This window comes from Saccopteryx leptura, chromosome 6, assembly GCF_036850995.1.
Source record: "Saccopteryx leptura isolate mSacLep1 chromosome 6, mSacLep1_pri_phased_curated, whole genome shotgun sequence".
Taxonomy (NCBI): domain Eukaryota; kingdom Metazoa; phylum Chordata; class Mammalia; order Chiroptera; family Emballonuridae; genus Saccopteryx; species Saccopteryx leptura.
The window spans coordinates 69,510,312-69,532,535 of record NC_089508.1 but is presented as its reverse complement, the minus strand read 5'-3'; the positions used below and the strand labels follow the sequence as shown (position 1 = coordinate 69,532,535).

At 35.4% G+C, this 22,224-nt stretch overlaps 1 protein-coding gene across 7 annotated transcripts in view; it reads right to left on the bottom strand.

Moving 5' to 3' along the window:
• GABPB1 (GA binding protein transcription factor subunit beta 1) overlaps positions 1-22,224 on the bottom strand; it is a 58,059-nt gene that overhangs the window by 8,191 nt on the left and 27,644 nt on the right. For 4 of the 7 annotated variants that reach the window (XM_066388412.1, XM_066388405.1, XM_066388407.1 and 1 more), the window contains exons 3-7: positions 19,518-19,685; positions 17,040-17,234; positions 15,869-16,016; positions 15,419-15,532; positions 2,950-3,135 (exon numbers count right to left, since the gene is read on the bottom strand). In XM_066388412.1, the coding sequence (XP_066244509.1) occupies positions 2,950-3,135; positions 15,419-15,532; positions 15,869-16,016; positions 17,040-17,234; positions 19,518-19,685 (811 nt within the window). The remainder of the gene's footprint in view (positions 1-2,949; positions 3,136-15,418; positions 15,533-15,868; positions 16,017-17,039; positions 17,235-19,517; positions 19,686-22,224) is intronic. The other 3 variants (XM_066388409.1, XM_066388411.1, XM_066388410.1) reach the window with 3 other exon arrangements.

The window sequence follows — 22,224 nt, the reverse complement described above, 5'->3', positions numbered from 1 at the left end:
GATTTAGTAGAAATAAAACTAGCTGACATTGTTGATACAACTCATCTAAAATAAATACATTCCAAAAATTTATTTTTCTTGACATTGTCCATATTTGTTTTCGCCTTCTTGCTTTACTACAAACTACTCATTAAGTACGTACTTATTTTTTAAAATATTGTGTATAACATTCATTTACATGGATCAAAATCAAAACAATATTAACAAGCATATTTGGAGGTCTCAATTCATTCCTGCTAACACAGATAATCATTTTTATTGGTTTCTTGTGTACTGTTCTTGTGTTCATTTATATAAAAACAAACATGAACATACATTCTCATTTTTCTTATACAAAAGATAGCATACATATAAAACATACATACAATAGATACATCATTTTGCAATTGCTCTTTCTACTCTATATATCTAAGGCATCGTTCATCAGTACATAAAGAACTTTATTTAGCTGCATAACAATGTGTGGATACACATGAATGCTGTGACAGTGTGGTGATTGCCAAAAGGAGAGGGGGGTGGGGAGAGTAGAGGAGGGTAGGGGGATAAACGCTGAGGGAGACTTGACTTGGGGTGGTGAACACACAATACAGTAGTATACAGATGATGTGTTGTAGAATTGGGCACCTGAAACCTGTATATTTTTGTTAACCAGTGTCACCCAAATCAATTCAGTAAGAAGGAAAATTAATTAATTAATTAAAATGAATGTTGTCTTTTTTTTATTGTTTCACTATTGGTTTGTTAGACTTTGTCCGAATGTTTAGTATCTCTTTATATAAACGTAAATTGTATGTGGAAAGGCTGTCCTTGCTTCACACAGCAGAATGAGGCCACAAAATTGTGCAAACTGAAACCATGCAAAACAATCTTAACAAACAAAGACAATTACAATTGTTCCATAGTCTTTAGTGTTTTCTGCTAAAACATTAAAACTGTCATTGATAAATGTAAACATAAGTAAAAATGGTAAAAACATTAGAAATAATAAGCATTAAAGAGTTTATTTCTTTTAAATCATATTATATTTATAAATTAACTCAAGAATTTGAGAACCTTATATCTGTTTCATTGAACTGTCCACACAGAGTATATGTTCATATGTTAGTTACACATTTTTAAATCACAGATTCTTGAAAAGTTTACTTAAATATTCAGTAGGTTCCTCTTATTGCTCTTCTTTTCCAGAGTTTCATTTCTTTTTCTTCTTCTCTCCTCTCTTATAAACTTAGAATTTATTTGGCTACTTTCAGAAAAGACCTGTTGCTCTTTGTTATGGACTGAATTGTATCTCCTCAAAGTTCAAATGTTTAAGTCCTTACCCCTAGTACTTCAGAATGTGACCGTATTTGGAGATAGGGACTTTAAAGAGGTGAATAAGGTAAAATAGGGTCATTTGGGTGGGCCCTAATCCAATATGACTGGTGTCCTTAAACAAAGAGATGATCAGGACACAGGCAGTACACACAGACAAGGGACAACCATGTGAGGACACAGCAAGAAGGCAGCCATCTGCAAGCCACAGAGAAAGGTCTCAGAAGACACCAAAACTGCCCACACCTTTATCTTAGATTTCAAACCTCCAGCACTATGAGAAGATAAGTTTCTGTTGTTCAAGTCACCCAGTCTGTGGTGTTTTAGTTAGGGCAGCCCTAGCAAATTAATTCAATCTTTTTTAAATATCACATTACACTTATAAATTAACTCAGGAAGAATTGAGAGCTTCATAACATTGAGTCTTCCCATCCAAAACTGAGTTTGTTTCCATTTGTTCATCAAAGAGATTCCTCTGTATAAATGTCAAATTTTGGAAACAATGCTACATACTTTTGATACAAATACTTTCCGCATAATTAGAATTAGTTCTTGAAAGCTTTGCAACAGCACCTGGACCTGATCCAAATCCTAGACAGAAGGAGCAGTGGATTTCTACAGAACAGGAAAAGCCCCTTTCTCAGGCTCGCAGGTTAAGGGTTTCCTCCTCTCCTGCTACAATGGCAAACTCTTTCCCAGAGTGTCTATCACAAAACCAAGCAGCTTAGGAGAATGTCCACCTCAGCCTGTCCCTTCTGTAACTCCTTCACTGGCCATAACGAGACATAGTCTCTGCAATCGTAGTCATTTGCTAAAAAGGCTGTATGTGTACACATACTAATTGCCTCTTTCAGGACCTAGATGCAGGTTGATGCTTGCTCAGCTAAGAACTTCCTGCACCTTCTCATCCTGCTTCCTCCACTTTTCACGCCCTATTCTATCTTAGCCCTGCTGGCCACACTTGCTATTCCTTCTGAACCCTGTCTTTCTGGAGTGTATTTTTACTGCTGATTTCTGAGTTCAGCCCTTTCTTTGCTTGATGCACCATTGTAGGTTTTCATGAGAGTTCTCTTGCCCTGGTTGTAATGGTCTTAGATGTTTTGGGCAATACTTAAAATATGGAATTCTGTGGCTTTCTCAGCCTTTTAGATTCACTGAAAATGTAGCTGGGACTTCGGTTGCATCCAGCTTATAGCTTTCTGTGGTTTCCAAGAGAGAAAAAAAATGGGAGAATTATCAACATTGCTGCTAAAAGTTGCCACCACATTCCTACTACAAGTCTTAAGTTCAACATTTTTTTCAGAAGCTTTTTCTTACATGGTATTTTTAAAAGCTCACATGATATCAGAACTGCATTAAATGGCCTCAGAAATTATTGACCCACGCTGACTTTGAATTATTTATTTAAGCTCATTTTCCAAACAGAATGCTTTGGGACCAATTCTTCTTTCTACCTGATATTTACTCAGAGAAAACAAGCTAATGTTCATATTAGCTTAAGCAAATAAAATTAGGCAATTAAGCCTTCTGCAAAGGATTACAAAAATCAAACTTAAGGCAAAAATAAATGCTCTGAAAAACAGAATTTCCTGCAAATTGAGAATAAACACAAACTTTATGGAAATGCTTACTACCAACCTTGCTGTCCATCCGGCATGGTCACAATGATGGGCTGACCTATTCCACTGGTTGGAATGGAGTGCAAATTTCCAAGCTGAATTCCATCTGTGACTATCGTGATGACTTGCTGACCCCCTGAACTAACTACTTGCTGAATTGCACCATCCACAGATTCTGCAGTAACTACTTCCTCCGTAGCCACTACTGGAAAGAAAATATATATGTGGAAATCAGTGAACATATCTATAAGTATAAACAGAAGTTTCTTTTTACTTTAGTACCTTTGCTTTCCCTGCTTCTTTCTTATACAAAAAAAGCTTTTACATGGTTTTAAACTTTAGTCTCCAGCAGTGCTATACATATCTATGTAAACACTATGACTACAAGTCTGGCAATTCACAGTAAGTGTCAACTATTTATTGTGTTAAAATAAACAATCTCTTCATTTAGTTATATGAGGTACAAAATTTATATCTCCTACAGTCACAAATATGACAAAGGTTACATACACCTGTTTAATAAAATTCCACAATCCAAAAGATAATTTTATATGTGACTATACTCCATTTACATATGAGTTGATAAAATATTTCCAAATCCAATGAAACATAAAAATTTGTATTTTTAAAATAGCCAGAATAAACAGTATTCCCTATTTGTATTATGTGAGCTGGGGTTCCCTTGATAATAAGTGGCATGCCAATTTGGTATCATGTGAATAATATATTTAATCAACATATTAAGTATAACATATTTTAATGTTATAGTATTATTATACTATATTATATAATAACATTTACATCAGTAATATCCAAAACTATGCTCTTAATACCTATTTTACAAGAGGCTGAGAAAGGATTCTAGTATCTGAAAACAGTACCTCTGAATTTGTTTGGGTGAAGAAATCACAATACTGCCAAAATCTTTTCCTATAGGCAATTCTATGACCAACTACTGATTCCAAAAGACAAACACAGGAGAATTCATTGTGGCTTCACTTTAAATAATCAAAAATTGGCCCTGGCCAGCGGCTCAGTGGTCAAGGGTTAGCTCAGCGTGTGAAAGTCCCAGGTTCAATTTCTGATCAGGAGAAGCTACTATCTGCTTCTCCACCCTTCCCCTTCTGTCGCTCTCTCTCTCTCTCTCTCTCTATGTCTCTCTCCCCCTTCCCCTCCTGCAGTTGGCACCAGGCACTGAGGGATGGCTCCATTGCCTTGCTTCAGATGCTAAAATAGCTTAGTTGCTGAGCAACAGAGCAGCAGCCCCAGATGGGCATTGCCTGGGAGGCGGTTTGCAGGGTAGATCCCAGTTGGGGCGCATGCCCAATACATACATACATACATACATAAATAATATAAATAAATAGTAAAAAACTTGAAACAAATCAGATATCCATCAAAAGTAGAATGAATAAACTGTGGTACATTCATACATGTACCATACAGCAATTTTTAGTGACTAATTGCAAAATATGAATAAATCTGATCTAAAAAACCCATGCTGAGGGATGTAAATCAGACACAAAATACATACTGGCCCTTTCCATTTATGAACTGAATAATGATTATACATTCAGTTTGTGATGACCATTTTGTGATAATTCATTACACTGTATGCTTAGATCTATGCAATCTTCTGTATATGTTATACTTCAATAAAATAGCATCAAAAGGAATGACAGTAATTAATTATAACTCACTGAATTTTTGAAAATCCATTTATCTAAGATAATATGTAATGAAATAGGAGAGAAAGGGGAAAAGAGGAAAGATCATCTTGATAGGATGACATCTAATTAACAAAATAAGAAAAATTATCATTGTAACCCCTCAAACTTATCATTTAACATCTGAAAGGATGTAAATCCATCATTGAAATGCTTTAAGGAAACAAGATACTTAAATGTTCTCAAGGAGTCACCCCAAAGATTAGTATTGGTCAGAAAGGGGGAAATGTGCCTATAAAGACCTGGCGTCACCGCTCTCACCACCCCAGCATCACCAATAGCCTGACACTGCATACCTCCTCATGTGACACAATAGGAGGTTACAAAATATCACCGTGTTCTTCCTGGAAAGGTCTGTCTTGGATCTAGTGTTTTTCTTTTTCTTTTTTTTTTTTTAACCACTACAATCACGGCCAGATCTAGTTATTAAGAAACAAATGAATCTAAAATGTGGGTGATCCTGCAGACAACCGGCTTAGACTCTACAAAGATTTCGATGCATAAAGAACACTGGAGGCAGGAGGAGTGTCCTAGATTGGAAGAGACTAAAGAGACCCAATAACTTTGACTGGATCCTGGATGAAAAACAGAGTTTAAAAGGCATAATTAGGGAAACTTGAATTATGACCATATGTCAATAATGTTACTAAATTAATATTGATGCATTTAGGAAATATAATGGAAATGTGAATATGTAAAAGGCTGTCCTTATTCATGAGAGATGCATGCTGAAGTATGTATTAAAGCAGGGGTCCCCAAACTACGGCCCGCAGGCCGCATGAGGCCCCCTGAGGCCATTTATCCGGCCCCCACCGCACTTCTGGAAGGGGCACCTCTTTCATTGGTGGTCAGTGAGAGGAGCATAGTTCCCATTGAAATATTGGTCAGTTTGTTGATTTAAATTTACTTGTTCTTTATTTTAAATATTGTATTTGTTCCCGTTTTGTTTTTTTTACTTTAAAATAAGATATGTGCAGTGTGCAAAGGGATTTGTTCATAGTTTTTTTTATAGTCCAGCCCTCCAATGGTCTGAGGGACAGTGAACTGGCCCCCTGTGTAAAAAGTTTGGGGACCCCTGGATTAAAGGATCAAGTGTCATGAGGTCTGCAGCCTTTCAGATAATTCGGCAATATCAGTGTGTGTGTGTGTGTGTGTGTGTGTGTGTGTGTGTGTGTGTGTGTGAGAGAGAGAGAGAGAGAGAGAGAGAGAGAGAGAGAGAGAGAGAGAGGGAGAACATGCAGTTGTAGCAAGATGTTAACCATTGGTGAATACAGGCGAAAGGTATAAAAAGTTCATCTAATTTTCCTATGGGTTGGAAAAATGTCCACATAAAAAATGTTTTAATATAACTAATTCTGAAAAAAGAAATGACATACAAACTATTTCTAAATGATACATTTTTTCAAACATGTTATCTGAGGCAACTCTTTACCAAGAGTATAATTTAAAAAAACATTCTCTCCACAAGTGCTACTATTCAGATACTCAGTTGCTCTGAACCATACTAAGTTGCTACCAACTCCCAGCAAAACATCATGGATATCAATGACCACAGGACTTACTGAAGAAACAGAGATGCCCTAAATATATATATAAACTACTTTTTTTTTTTTAAGGGAAGGTAAGTATTGGGACCCTAGTTTCCAAGGATGCACTCACAGCAACAGACCTGGCTGCAACTCTGTGACTGTTTTATTCCATAATCAAGGACACAACACAAACTGCAGAAGATAATACTCAAAATGCAAACAACCTTGATGTTTTGAGTTCTCTTATTTTTGTTTGTCTTAAACCATAATTAAGCTTTATCACCAAGCACTTAAGAAAATTTCAGGAAGAGAATTATCAAATGACATATAGGGCAGAAAATAGTAATAAATTCAATAAAACAACTAACTACTAAGGTTTTCAAACACATGAACTATTGCTTTGATTTTTTTTTTTTAAAATATCCATATAAAAAATAAATGTTCACTCTGGCTGAATATTTTAAAGCATAATAATATGCAAAAAATTTCTGAGATCACACACAATCAAGGCACAATGCAAGAACTTTCATCTTTGCGCTATTTGCAATGACTGTCATTAAAATAATATAGTTCTTGCCTTTCATCTAAAAAGCTTTCTTTTAAAGTTGTGCTATGATAAGAAATTTAAGAAAAAATTATTAGACACATAATTACATGGGAAAACAAAGTACCCCCAAGAAACCCTAATACCCAATAGTGAAATGCTGAAACATGAGAATAAACAGAAAGCCTAAAATTTTTAAAGAGTATTAATCAATACATATATAATATTCAAATAAGACAGGAAAAAACTGTCTTTAAGGTATTCTAAAAGATTGAAAATTCTATAACTATTTCAACAATAAACTATGTTCATTGAAGTAAAAATAACATTTTAAAATATTATGCCTACAGTTGAAACTGAAAACAAAATAGCAAAACAAAACAATCTTATAAAACTTATTCCATAAAGCCAAAACACGTTTACTGCTCCATTTTAGGAACAAACAAAAGAACTATATGTAAAGGGGACCTGATTCAAATTTCTCTATTAGGAGAAAGGAAGGAAAGAGCCATCAGATACGCTACACCTTTGGAAAAACTACCTTATTAACAATTAGTTAAGGGTGGTCATAGATGTCTTTAATCAAGATAATTATATAGCTAGGCCACAAGGGAAGAATAAGGCTAAGCAAAGCTAAATCAATAGAGGACTACTAGAACCATAAAAAAGTTTATGAGTTTATTTTAAAAGGACCAGACAAACTACACTACAGATATATAGCCCTTATTTAACCAATTATAACTTCTGATTCTATATTCCAAATGATTTACAAATCTATTCATTTCTCATTATCTCTTTGCCAAATCCTAATTCATGCTACCATTATCTCTTCCCTGGCTGACTGCATTAGACTCCAAACTAAATTTCCTTCCAGAGCCTGCCAAAGTAATCATTTTAAAGTCCTACACTGGATAATCTTTTTCTTTCTTTCTTTCTTTTTTTTTTTTTTTTGTGACCTTGGGCTCAAGCTGGTGAGCCTTGCTCAAAACAGATGAGCCCGCGCTCAAGCTGCTGACCTCAGGGTCTTCAAACCTGGTCCTCCACATCCCAGTCCGACGCCCTATCCACTGCGCCACCGCCTGGTCAGGCTATACTGAATAATCTTAACCAAAGTGAATTACTCTCCCACTCACTGGGCTCAGCCTCTGTGGCCTCTTAGTCCCCTGAAAGGACAAGCTCTTTCCTGCCACAAAAGCTTCATGTGTCCCTCTTCCTAAAATGTTTTCCCCCAATTCTGCTCCACTAATTCTGATCTAATTTTTAGTTTAAATTTCTCTTCCTCTGGGAAGATTCTCTGATCCACCAGACTAGGTTAAAACCCTGTGTTCTTTATATGTAACACTAGTCAAAATTATCTGGATAAATAACTATTTAATATATTTTTTTTTAATTTTATGGGGTGACATTGATCAATCAAGGTACATAGGTTTAGAGAAAACATCTCCAGGTTATTTTGACATTTGATAATGTTGCATACCCATCACCCAAAGTCAAATTGTCTTCTGTCACCTTCTATCTGGTTTTCTTTGTGCCCTTCCCCTCCCTCTCTTTTCTCCCCCCCCCCCCTCACGTAACCACCACACTCTTGTCCATGTCCCTGAGTCTCATTTTTATGTCCCACCTATGTATGAAATCATATTGTTCTTAGTTTTTTCTGATTTACATATTTCATTCAGTATAATGTTATCAAGGTCCATCCAGGTTGTCGTAAATGATCCAACGTCATCATTTCTTATGGCTGAGTAGTATTCCATAGTATCTCTGTACCACATCTTCTTTATCCAATCATCTATTGAAGGGCTTTTTGGTTGTTTCCATGTCTTGGCCACTGTGAACAATGCTGCAATGAACATGGGGCTGCATGTGTCTTTACGTACCAGTGTGTTTGAGTTTTGGGAGTATATACCCAGTAGAGGAATTGCTGAGTCATATGGTAGTTCTATTTTTAATTTTTTGAGGAACCACCATACTTTCTTACATAATGGTTGTACTACTTTACTTTCCCACCAACAGTGGATGAGGGTTGCTTTTTCTCCACAGCCTCTCCAACACTTATTATGTCTTGTTGATAATAGCTAATCCAACAGGTGTGAGGTGGTATCTTATTATAGTTTTGATTTGCATTTCTCTAATAGCTAATGAAGATCGGCATCTTTTCATATATCTGTTGGCCATTTGTAATTCTTCCTGGGAGAAGTGTCTGTTCATGTCCTCTTCCTATTTTTTTATTGGATTGTTTGCTTGTTTGTTGTTGAGTTTTATGAGTTCTTTGTATATTTTGGATATTAGGCCCTTATCTGAGCTGTTGTTTGAAAATATCAACTCCCATTTAGTTGGCTGTCTGTTTATTTTGTTGTCAGTTTCTCTTGCTGTGCAAAAACTTCTTAGTCTGATGTGGTCCCATTCATTTATCTTTGCCTTCACTTCCCTTGCCTTTGGAGTCAAATTCATAAAGTGCTCTTTGTAACCAAGGTCCATGAGTTTAGTATCTATGTTCTCTTCTATGTGACTTACTGTTTCAGGTCTTATATTTAGGTCTTTAATCCATTTTGAATTAATTTTAGTACAAGGGGACAAACTGTAGTCGAGTTTCATTCGTTTGCATGTGGCTTTCCAGTTTTCCCAGCACCATTTGTTGAAGAAGCTTTCTTTTTTCCATTGTGTGTGGTTGGCCCCTTTATCAAAAATTATTTGACCATCTACATGTGGTTTTATTTCTGGGCTTTCTATTCTGTTCCATTGGTCTGACTGTCTATTTTTCTGCCAATACCATGCTGTTTTGATTATCGTGGCTCTATAATATAATTTGAAGTCAGGTATTGTAATAACCCCAGCTTCGTTCTTTTTCCTTAGGATTGCTTTGGCTATTCGGGGTTTTTTTATAGTTCCATATAAACCTGATGATTTTTTGTTCCATTTCTTTAAAAAATGACATTGGAATTTTGATGGGGATTGCATTAAATTTGTGTATTGCTTTTGGGTAATACAGTCATTTTGACTATATTTATTCTTCCTATCCAAGAACAAGGAATATTTTTCCATTTCATTATATCTTTTTCGATTTCCCTTAACAGTGTTTTGTAGTTTGTTATATAGGTCCTTTACATTCTTTGTTATGTTTATTCCTAGGTATTTTTGTTGTTGTTGTTGCAACCATGAAGGTGGTTATTTTTTTTTAGTTCATTTTCTGATGTTTCATTGTTGGCATATAGGAAGGCAATGAACTTTTGTATACTAATTTTGTATCCTGCGACCTTACTGTATTGGTTTATTGTTTCTAGTAGTCTTTTTGTGGAGTCTTTGGGGTTTTCAATGTATAGGATCATATCATTTGCAAAAAGTGAAACCTTTACTTCTTCTTTCCCAATATGAATGAATTTTATTTCTTTCTCTTGTCTGATTGCTCTGGCTAGAACTTCCAGCACTACACTGAATAAGAGTGGACAACCTTGTCTTATTCCTGATTTTAGGGGAAAAGTCCTCAGTTTTATGCCATTTAATATGTTTGCTGATGGTTTATCATAAATGGCCTTTATTATGTTGAGATATTTTCCTTCTATACCCATTTTGTTGAGTGTTTTAAACATAAAATGATGTTGTATTTTATCGAATGCCTTTTCTGCATCTATTGATAAGATCATGTGGTTTTTGTTCTTTGTTTTGTTATGGTGTATTACATTAACCGTTTTACATATGTTGAACCATCCTTGTGATTCTGGGATGAATCCACTTGATCATGATGAATTATTTTTTTAATGTGGTGTTGTATTCGATTTGCTAGTATTTTGTTTAGTATTTTAGCATCTGTACTCATTAGAGATAGTGGTCTGTAGTTTTCTTTTTTGTGTGCCATCCTTGCCAGGTTTTGGTATGAGGGTTATGTTGGCCTCATAAAATGTGTTTAGCAGTATTGCTTCTTCTTCAATTTTTTGGAAGACTAAGTAGAATAGGAACCAAGTCTTCTTTGAATGTTTGATAGAATTCACTAGTATAGCTGTCTGGCCCTGGAGGGAGGTTTTTGATAGTTGTTTCTATTTCTTCCCTGCTTATGGGTCTGTTTAGGCTTTCTGCTTCTTCATGACTCAGTCTAGGAAGATTGTATTGTTCTAGGAATTTATCCATTTCTTCTAGATTGTTAAATATGGTGGCATATAGTTTCTCATAGTATTCTACAATAATTCTTTGTATATCTATGCTATCTGTGGTGATTTCTCCTATTTCATTTTGGATTTTGTTTATATGAGTCCTTTCTCTTTTTTCCTTGGTGAGTCTTGCCAAGGGTTTGTCAATTTTGTTGATCTTTTCAAAGAACCAGCTCCTTGTTTTATTAATTTTTTCTATAGTTTTTCGGTTCTCTATTTTGCTTATTTCTGCTCTGATTTTTATTATTTCCTTTCTCCTGCTGGTTTTGGGTTGTCTTTGTTCTTCTTTTTCTAGTTCCTTAAGATGTAAAGTAAATCGGTTTACTTGGGCTTGCTCTTGTTTGTTAATATAGGCCTGAAGTGATATGAACTTCCCTCTTATTACTGCTTTTGCTGCATCCCAGAGACTCTGATATGTCGTATTGTTATTTTTGTTTGTCTGTATTTTTTTATCTCTGCTTTTATTTCTTCTTTGACCCACTCATTTTTTAGAAGTATGTTCAACTACAAAAAAGAAGTAAACAAACCCACAAAAATGTGTAAACTAAACTATTTAATATTTTGCTCTTCTAAAAGATTACAAGTTCCTAAAAGGTTAAGACTGTATCTGTCATTTTCTCTCTAGCACCTACCAGACTATGTAGAACATAAGAGATGGTCAACAAAAAAACTATTCAATAAATGACTAATACTTTTCTTACTGTAAATGAATACCTGTTAATAAACCAATAAATGGAGTCTTTAGCACAAGAACAGTTTTGAGTTACTCCTTCAACACAGTACCTGATTTTTCCCTTCCATAAATTTTTAGTATCTGTACATTTTTCATTTGTTTTAAGGAAGGAAAAAAAAAGTGAGTGTGAGTTTCCTGGAATTTTTATTTTTCAAATAGGAAATACCTGTAACAGAGTGGCCTGTCAGCTTTGGTAAAAAAGATAGGCTTGCCTCTGCTTATTAACAGTGTATTACATGCTGATGGTTTTCCTCCTGAGGAAGAAGACAGCTGTGAAACCCAACAGAAAACTTTTACTTTTCTGTATGTTCATTTTGGAAAAACTTCAAATATGGAATAGTTGGAACAAGTTCCCATCTATCTAAATCCCTAAATACCGTCCATTTTCATAAGGCCCCACCCAATCCACTCACCCTGTGCCCTCAACACCAGCTAAAAGTCATCTCTTTCCTTTGAATAACAACAACTGTCTAAATAATTTATTTACAATCTCTGATATAACAATTTCTAAACATTTTAACCTACTCTTTGGCTTTTCACATGTTTATTTCTCATTTCTCTACCAAGATTATAGGTTCCTACTAATAGTAACTCTCCTTTTCTCTGGCTTTAGTCTCCTTCCTACATTCCTAGGTTGGAATATGTTAAGCTTTAAATTTGTTGACAATCTTTTGGAAAAACAGCAGCTAAGAGCTGACTCCAAAGGAGCTGCCTAACCATTCTACTTCTGAAGTTAAGACATCTAAGTTCAAAGCTTAAAACCTTGTAAGGAAACAAAAACCTCCCTGATGTATAGTACCTGTAGGATTTTGAAAGTTTTGAGAGCTCTGGAAGAGATATAGTAAGAAATGGCATTAACAAGCAGTGAATCACCAGTAGCTCAAAATTGTGTTTCTGAGCATGGCAGGAGTTGAACTTAGCATAGAATATATCCTCAGGTACCTTAAAAAATAGGCTGGCCTAAAATAAAGAAATCAGCAATCACATGTTTAATCCCTTTAGTTTCACACACAGGAAAATATACTCTGAGAACACTTCAAATATGCATGTTCCAGGAATATACTTGCTTTTTCCAAAAATTAGTGAAGTAAGAGCAAAAGAGGGGAAAAAAAGTATACTTTAACAGAACCTCTGCAATCTTGCCAGTCAAAAGAAATGTTCAATTGTACCTAAATCCATAGAACTTATACATCATTTTTAGATGCTAAATCTCTTAACTCGCAAGGTACCTACTGCAAGAAATCAAATAAAGCTAAAGAGGCCCTGGCTGGGTAGCTCAGTCAGTTAGAGCATCAACCAACACACCAAAGGTGCGGATTTAATCCCCAATCAAGGGCACATACAAGAATCAACCAATGAGTACATGAATGAGTGGAACAACAAATCGATGTTTCTCTCTTTCTCTCTCTCTTTCCCTCAAAAATCAATAAAAAATTTATCAAATAAACAAAAGAATTAAAATACTAAAGAGAGTAAGTACCCAAACTAGATTGTAAATTAGATAACTAACATGGTGAAAGAAGATAAAATATCAGTAAAAAATAAAAAGTATATATATAATTCCTAAAACTATCAAGCTTAATGATGGAGCATCTAGCAATATAGTAAATAACTACTTAACTTAGCAGTAACTAAAAAAGCACATATTACCTTAGTTTAAGTAGGTAACTACATTTATTACTCTGAAACAATTTCATTTTTTTTAATAAACAAAGGTAATGCTAATTTTCTTTAAACCACAAATTTATCAATGCTCACTGATCGGCATCTGTTAAATATACAATCTCATAGGAATTGCCATAACCTAAAAATTTTTTCAGTCCTGGATTGGCTCAATGGTAGAGCATTGCCCCAGCATGTGAATGTCCTGGGTTCGATCCCAGTCAGGGCACACAGGAGAAGCGCCCATTTGCTTCTCCACCCTTCCCCCTTCTTTTTCTCTCTTTCTCTCTCTCTCTTCCACTCCCACAGCCATGACTTGATTGGTTCGAGCACACTGGCCCAGGCACTGAGGATAGCTCTGTGGAGCCTCTGCCTCAGGTGCTAATAACAGCTCGGTTGCGAGCATTGGCCCCGGACGGGGGTTGCAGGTAGATCCCAGTCAGGGAACATGTGGGAGTCCGTCTCTCTATCTCCCCTCTTCTCACTTGGAAAAAAAGAAGAAAAAAAAGGAAAAAAGTTTTTTCTAACCTTTTTCTTATTAGAAAAATTTTCACATCTTTTTCTTATTAGAAAATTTACAAGTTTAACCAAATAGAAACCACCAACAAAATTAATCTTCTTTGATATGCTTAAGTAATTACAAAGGTGCTAAAGAAAAGAAATCTAAGCCCTGGCCGGTTGGCTCAGCAGTAGAGCGTCAGCCTGGCGTGCGGGAGACCCGGGTTCGATTCCCGGCCAGGGCACATAGAAGAAGCACCCATTTGCTTCTCCACCCCCCCCTCCTTCCTCTCTGTCTCTCTCTTCCCCTCCCGCAGCCAAGGCTCCATTGGAGCAAAGATGGCCCGGGCGCTGGGGATGGCTCCTTGGCCTCTGCCCCAGGCGCTAGAGTGGCTCTGGTCGCGGCAGAGCAACGCCCCGGATGGGCAGAGCGTCGCCCCCTGGTGGGCGTGCCGGGTGGATCCCAGTCGGGGGCATGCGGGAGTCTGACTGTCTCTCCCCATTTCCAGCTTCAGAAAAATACAAAAAAAATATATATATATATAGGCGTAGGTTATAAAAGCAGCATGTCAATGTGATGATGCCTGTACTGTAATTGCTAACAGCCAAATGCAATTCAGAAAAATCTTAAGTCTCTCAAATCTGAAAGGCTTAGACTCAAGCAATAATCATGATGCTAGAGAAGCTGGTGAATGGATAAAAATTTATTATCCCAAGTTTGTAGAAAAAGAGAGTGAGAGAAAGACAAAGAAACAAAAGAGATAGGTAGGTTTTCTCTGCCTTGAAAAACCGTATCTTTTGATCAATAGCACTTTAAAGAATCAAATCCAATAATATCTACCTTCAAACTTTTTGGTGAAGATTAAATGAGATCATAAGTAAAAAATTTACCATAGAGCATAGCTCACAAAGTCAGCATTCGATGAATTATTGTTGTTGCTATTATTATTGATCACACTTAAAAAAAAAAACTAATTCAAATAATGTATGAGATCAAATTATTTCTAATTTTATAAGCACTAGTCCAAATATAATGGTTTAAATTACAGTAAGAATAATAATTTTGGAGATTTTTCAATTTCCTAATTAAAAATATATTTTGCTTACACAATAAGTATATATAGCAAGAACTATATCGGTTAAGTATAAATATAAAGGTAAACTTGATCTAAACCGAGTATTAATACTGTTTGTCATCCCTAAATAGTGGTCTTGGTATACTATTTCCTAGTTCTGTCAGTCGTTAAAGATTTTTTGTTGTTCTAACAGAACTGACAAAAATAGAAAGTTATGAAAGACAACAAATTCACATATATTTATCTATACAAAAAGTCAGTAAAACAAAGTCGAAATTGGGTACACAGACATGTTTTCTGTGAACTACACGAGTTTGTTTTTTAATTTTAATTAAACTTTAATTAATTAGCAAGATTTACTATCCTTTTACAATCCCATGCAAAGACAGACTCTGGCAGCACTGAGCACACAGCAGAGTCAGCGGGTCCCAGTCGCTGCTGCCTCCCTGCCTGGCCCACGCTCTTCAGAGGCCATGATCTCCACATGCCCACTTTGACCTTCTGTGTTACCTTCCTGGCCTTTGTCAATATTTGAATCATCAACTTTTAATGTACACATTTGACTTGTTTTTCTAACCTGGAGTTTCTGAAGAATTGGACAAGGGGGCAGATGCTTCGGCTAAGGCAGCTAATGTAGCTAATACTGATGTGGAGGAGTTTCCAAACTGAACAGCAGACACACCCGTTTCATCTATGAGAAAAGAGAAAACAGATTTGAATTTTTAGGGATCTTAACTGATACTCTGTTTTACTTTATCTGACTCATATATGAAGTCTGTATAATATTAGTTTTGTGAAAAACAAGCTTGGATAGCATTAGTTTTTAGAAGATAATGTTGCATTATCTTTTTTGTAATATCACCTTTCTTTATTTTCTCATAAAAATTTGTTTTTTTGCCAATTATACCAAAAAAAAACAAGATAGCTGAAATATTCTTACCCTCATTCTCCAACTGTCTTTTCTCAAAAGGATGAATACCTACTACAGCTTAAAATCCCAACAGCTATCCTATATGCATCTCAATACCTGTTGCCTTGGATGAATTTTCTGAAGATACCAGACCTGTTAGGTTCACCACCCCTCCAGGTCCAATGATAAACTGCGGGGTTGCAGCATGTATCGTCACAGTGTCAGGACTCTCTGGGTTTGTGTTGATTTGGTTCTGCATAGCAATCTGGGGGAGAAATCACCAGTGTTTTCAGAATTATAACCAGAACATATAGCACAGGTTCTTAATGTAGTACAAAACACAAATATAAAAAAAATCTGTAATTTAAGATCATAAAAATGGGTATCTTTTCTCTATGGTCTACTGAGAATACAGTGGCAAACCAAAGTATCAATTTATATCCTAAATTCCCATTAGTAAAGCAGCAAAACCCATGAAAGGAGACATGGGTATCTGAAAGGTTTCAAGAACACAGCTGCTGCCCTGTGACTACAGAAATTACATTATTTAAATCAAATTATTTCCTCTACTATAGCCAGTAATCTGTAATGCTACATATCTAAAGCATGTCCTTCCCAATTAATTGTTCTGCATCTTTAACCCTAACCCCAAACTGCATTCCTAGGAGTAAAGAGTTGGAAGAAGACTGGCAAAAATCATTTTTAAGTAACCAGCTGAAGTAAGCAGATGGTCTCAGAAAAGAGTTTTATTGGGAAGGATAACAAAAAGATGTGCAAGAAGAGGCAGTCTTAAGTAAAGAAGATAATTTACATCAATGTTGTCTGGCTAAAGAAAAGAGAATGTTGGTTATTAGAAGAACTTGCCCAAAAGCCGTAAATACAATGCTCACAAAAAGATTTTTCTGAGAATGGTGAGAAATAAAAGAAACCAATCAGAATAATAAAGACTCTCTCACTCACTCAGAGGGGATTATGACAGTTGTTTAGTGACAGTATAACAGACTTTGAAACACCGTATGATATCCAAACCATATGGAATGCAACAAAAACAATTAATAGAGTAAAATGTCTAAAAAAAATTCAGGAACCTAATAGGCTTAGCTAATCTTCTGAGGTTACTATAGTCTTAAAATCAGGAAAATTAACAATAATAAACAAAAAGAAAGTAAAAGAAGAAAAGGCCTGTTCAAAATAACTAAGTCCAGAATGAAAGGCTACAAGTTATAGTTTAAATCATCCACAAGACAGAACTTTTTGTTACTTTCTTAAATTAAAAGCCAAAAGTTACCTGTAATATCTCTGCTAAATCTTCATTTCCATTGTCTACTGAAATATCAAATGCAGTTTTACAAAATTTACTTTGCGTGTGTACGTCAGCACCATATTTGATTAAAAGCTCCACCACCTCTTGATGATTGTGTTCTGTGGCCCAATGTAAAGCTGTCATCTTTAACATGTCCTTTGCATTGACATCAGCACCATGCTACAAAAATATTTCAAAATAAGAGATTTCTAAACGATGAATGAAATATTAAAAATTCCTAAAATAAAAATACTAGACATTACACTTTAAAGAACTTGATACAAACATGATCAACCATTTTTTTGTATGTTGAATAATCTATATGCTCCAGGATCACCATGCATCTGTCACTTAATTTTCTATCACAATGACTTTCCTAAATGCCTTCCTTCTAACTTCTTAGGAGTGCAGCAGTTATTTTTTCACTAGCCCAGCTATGAGTATGAAAGGCTAGAACAGAGGAAGTGAAAAAAAAACTATGAGCACTGCTCCCAAACCCTTTGTAATTCTACTTCCTTATTTACACAAAAATAGCCTTTGCTTTCAAAACCAGTGCAGTATAGAGAATTTAAATTAAGCCACCTAGAGATATACTGTTCAACCTGGTAGCTGCTGGACACCTGTGGCTAAGCACCTGAAATACAGCTAGACCAAATAGCTATACACACATTTTATATGTGTATATACACACACCAGAATTCAGAGACTTAACAACATAAGGATGTAAAGTATCAATAATTTTTATATAGGTTTCATGTAGCAGTGATATTCTGTACATATTGAGTTAAATAAAATATATTAAAATTACTTTTTACTTTTTTAAAGGTAGCAAACCGAAAATCTAGAATTATACATGATTCACATTTGTGGCTTACACTGTATGTCTTTTAGACAGGTTGACCTATGACAAAGATTTTCAACCTTTTTCATCTCATGGCACACATAAATTAATTACTAAAATTCTGCATGCACCAAAAAGTGTTTGTTTAGTTTTTTTCGCTGATCTGACAAAAAATAGGTATAATTTTGATTGATTCACATAAGAAAATAATACTAGGCCCTGGCTGGTTGGCTCAGTGGATAGAGCATCAGCCCTGTGTATGGACATCCCAGGTTCTGTCCCCAGTGCAGGAGGGGAAGAGAGAGAGAAGGGAGAGGTGGAGGGGAGAGAAGCAGTGGCTCAGTTGGTTACAGCATTGCCCCGGGGCTGAGGATGGCTCAACTGGTCTGAGCATTGGCCTCAGATGCTGAGGATAGCTCGGCTGATTTGAGCATCAGCCCAAGACAAAGGCTGCCGGGTAGAACCCAGCTGGGGTGCATGTGGGAGTCTGTCTCTCTGTTGCTCCTCCTCTCACTTAAAAAAAAATTATTATAATAATAGTAATCACCTACCCTTTTTGCTTGCTCCAAAGTGACTTTTTAAAAAATCAGGTGCCTATACTTGTATATAAGGATTTCTGGTAACTATAATTAACCAATCAGACACAACCTTACTATGCAACTCTATTATATAACCCATATATTTAAGGTTATTCACACTCGATGGCTATAGTTGTGTTGGCTGTTGTCATTTTTTTATTTGACAATCTAAGGGAAAAGAGGTCAGTGCCCCTGACTAAATAGTTAGGTACTTCATGTTTTAAAAATTCTTGTAAGATACTGGTTGAAAATCACTGATTAAGAGGCTAAATAGCCTGACCAGGTGGTGGCGCAGTGGATAGAGCGTCGGACTGGGATGTCGAGGACCCAGGTTCAAGACCCTGAAGTCACCAGCTTGAGCGCTGGCTCATCTGGTTTGAGCAAAAGCTCACCAGCTTGGACCCAAGGTTGCTGGCTCAAGCAACGAGTTACTTGGTCTGCTGAAGGCCCACAGTCAAGGCACATATGAGAAAGCAATCAATGAACAACTAAGGTGTCGCAATGCGCAACAAAAAATTAACGATTGATGCTTCTCATCTCTCTGTTCCTGTCTGTCTATCCCTCTCTCTGACTCTCTGTCTCTGTAAAAATAATAATAATAATAAAATAAAATTTATTTAAAAAGAGGCTAAATAAAAAGGTTCATGAATATCTGAGTCTATCATTATCAGTTTCAGAGTTTTCTCTTTGGTATTTATAAGATTAGAGAAAAATCCCCATTTGTATTAGTTGTTTGTTAATTATCCAAGCCTACTATTCCTCTTCCATGAGCATTTTAGCATTTTAAGACAAAACTCTAGTCTCTCACCAGAGATCAAGGCCTAAGAAACCAACTGTTTGACTTAACTAAAAACATACCTAGAAGTGTTTTGTCCCCCACAAAGAAAAACTTTAAGATAATTTTCATTTGATATGCTTACACCCAACAAATGAGATAACATGGGGGAGGGGGAAGTAGAAATCAATAAAACTAGTTTTCTTCTCCCTCTAATAATCCATAAAGCCTGTGGACAAAAGCAAAGTACAAAAAAAGAGAACACATACCTTAAGCAAAACCTCTACTATGCTGGCATGGCCCTCAGAAGCTGCCATATGCAGTGGCGTTCGGTCCACTTTGGTTCTGGCATCCCTACTTACGCCAGCTCGAAGTAGAACCTCTGTGGTGGAATAATGCCCGTACTGCGCTGCCAGGTGAAGTGGAGAAGTTCCCAGCTACACCACCAGGGAAAAAGCCCACATCGACAAGTCATTTTTAATACACATCTATTACTTCCTTCTATTCAATATTTTCTGTTTACACAGCAAAAATTATGTTTACATAGTAACTCAAAATTATTTATGCTTATGACATACCCTTCATAGAGAGGTCTTCAAGAATTCCCATACACTTCTCAGTGAAAAGGGAAACTCAATTATTTCATTTAACTCAACCTTGCTTTCTTCATTATTTTTAATCAGATAAAATAGCCTACACAAAATCCATTTCATCAAGAATTAGAATTAAGGTTTGAGAAATTCTTGAGAGTACCATAATCTTTTCTTCATATTAACCACACAAAACTTCTTTTCATCTATGAAATTCATATCAAATAAATGTAATAGTATATATTTTTAAATTAAACTGTTTTGTAGGACTTAAAAAATTAATTAAAGCACCTGAGTGATATTTTTAAAGGATTTCACAGTCTATTTTACAAGAGAAAAATCTGATTGAGGTGTATTTGCCAAAGGTCAGTCAGGACAGGACCAAAATAGAGCCCAGTTCCCCTAAAATTAATTCCAACTGGGCCAGCCGCTACAATAACACAACATTTACAATATACAGGGGAAGGACTAATTAAAGGTGAGTGAAGAAGAGTATTATCAGAGATAAAACCATTAAGATGTATAAATTAAGATTATTTTATCACATGCATTCAGAGACATAGAAAGTCCCTACAACTCTCTAATTACCAAGGCATTGATGTTCCAAAGAACTAAGATAGGGACATGAAATTTGCTAAGACCACTACTGTAATAACAGCAGCTAAGGTTTTCATTTAAGCACTTTACATGGTAAGCATTATTCTAAGATCTTCATATATGTTACCATTTAATCTCCTCAAAATATAGGTACTATTACTATCCTCATTTGGCAGTAAAAGAACTTAAAGAACAAATAGGTTACTAATTTGCCTGAAATCACACAACTAAGAGTCATAACACAAAGCTAGGCATGTGCTTTCAGTATACAGTAAAAATAAAAATCATTTACCCTGGAAATAATTATTTTATTACTAATAAAAGCCTTGTATTTTTTTTAGGAAGGTCTTTCTACAAGATCAGAGAAGATTCTTTGTCCTTTCTCCACGTTACCATATTTTTCCATAACTGGCCCTTTCTACAGAACTCATAAATTCTAATCTTTAATGAAGTAACTCTGCCCGTTTAGCAACCATAGATTCTGCTCAGTGTAATACAGGGTTTACTTTGTTTTTTCTTCTTAAGGCTTTACCTTTTTGGTTGATAATACAATATATATATATGTATATATATATATATATACATATATATATATACACACACACACACACACATACACACACACACACACATATACATACATACTATATGTAGTTTAAAGAAAAAAATAAGGTCAACACTTATGAAACAATCATCACAGTCCAGAAATAAAATATTGCCAGCAATTCAAAATCTTCCCATATTCCACTCCCCTTCCTCAGCCCCGAGGTAATTACTATTCTGTATTTTATAATAAACATTGCTTTATTTCCTTTATTTAATCACTTATTTATCCCTAAATAATATAATTTGGTTTTGCCTATTTTGAACTTTGTTTAAACAGAATCATATTGTTTGTTTTACCTTCTTTTGCTTAATAGTATGTTCATGAGATTTACCCACATTGGTAAATTTAAGTGTAGTAACTAATTTTCTCTACTCTGTAATACTCTACCGAATGGATAAGCCACAATTGTTTCCGTTTTTCTGTTATTATGAATAATGCTGCTGCTAAAAACAGTCTTGTACATGTCTCAAGTACATGAATGAGAGCTTCTCTTGGGAATCCTTTTAGAAGTTCAACATCACAAGTATGCACATGTTTGAATTACTAGGTACTGCCAAACTGTCCTCCAAAATGTATATACCAATTCACACGTCTCTTTACCACTGCTTGGTATTGCTAGTCTTTTCTGGTTAATTTGGTAAATATACAATATTTCATGATTTTACCCAATTGCATGATGTACATGTTTACTGGTCATTCAAAATTTCTCTTTGGTAAAGTACATATCAAATCATTTTCCCAGTGTTCTTTGTCTTATCTTATTACTGCCACAGAAATTCCTTATGTATTATGGACACTAATCCTTCTTAAGATCCTTTTCTTTTGATGTACTACTATATCACTATGATGTGTCCAGATACGAATTTTTTAATTGATCCTGCTGGAGATTTGATAAGCCATTTCAATCTATGAGCTATCACCTTTCATCAGTTCTGGAAAACTCTCAGACATCATGTCTTAAAATTGTTTCATCCCTATTCTCATTCTCCTTGTGGATTTATGATTAGATATATGGTGGGCTTTCTCACATGATCCTCAAATGACTCCTGATAGCTTTTATATTTTGTACCTATTTTTCTCCATATTGCATTCTGGATGATTTTTTTTTCATATTTTCAGTTTACTAATTTTCTCATCAGCTGTTTCCAATTTGCTAGTAAAATCTTACCTAAAGTACTTCTA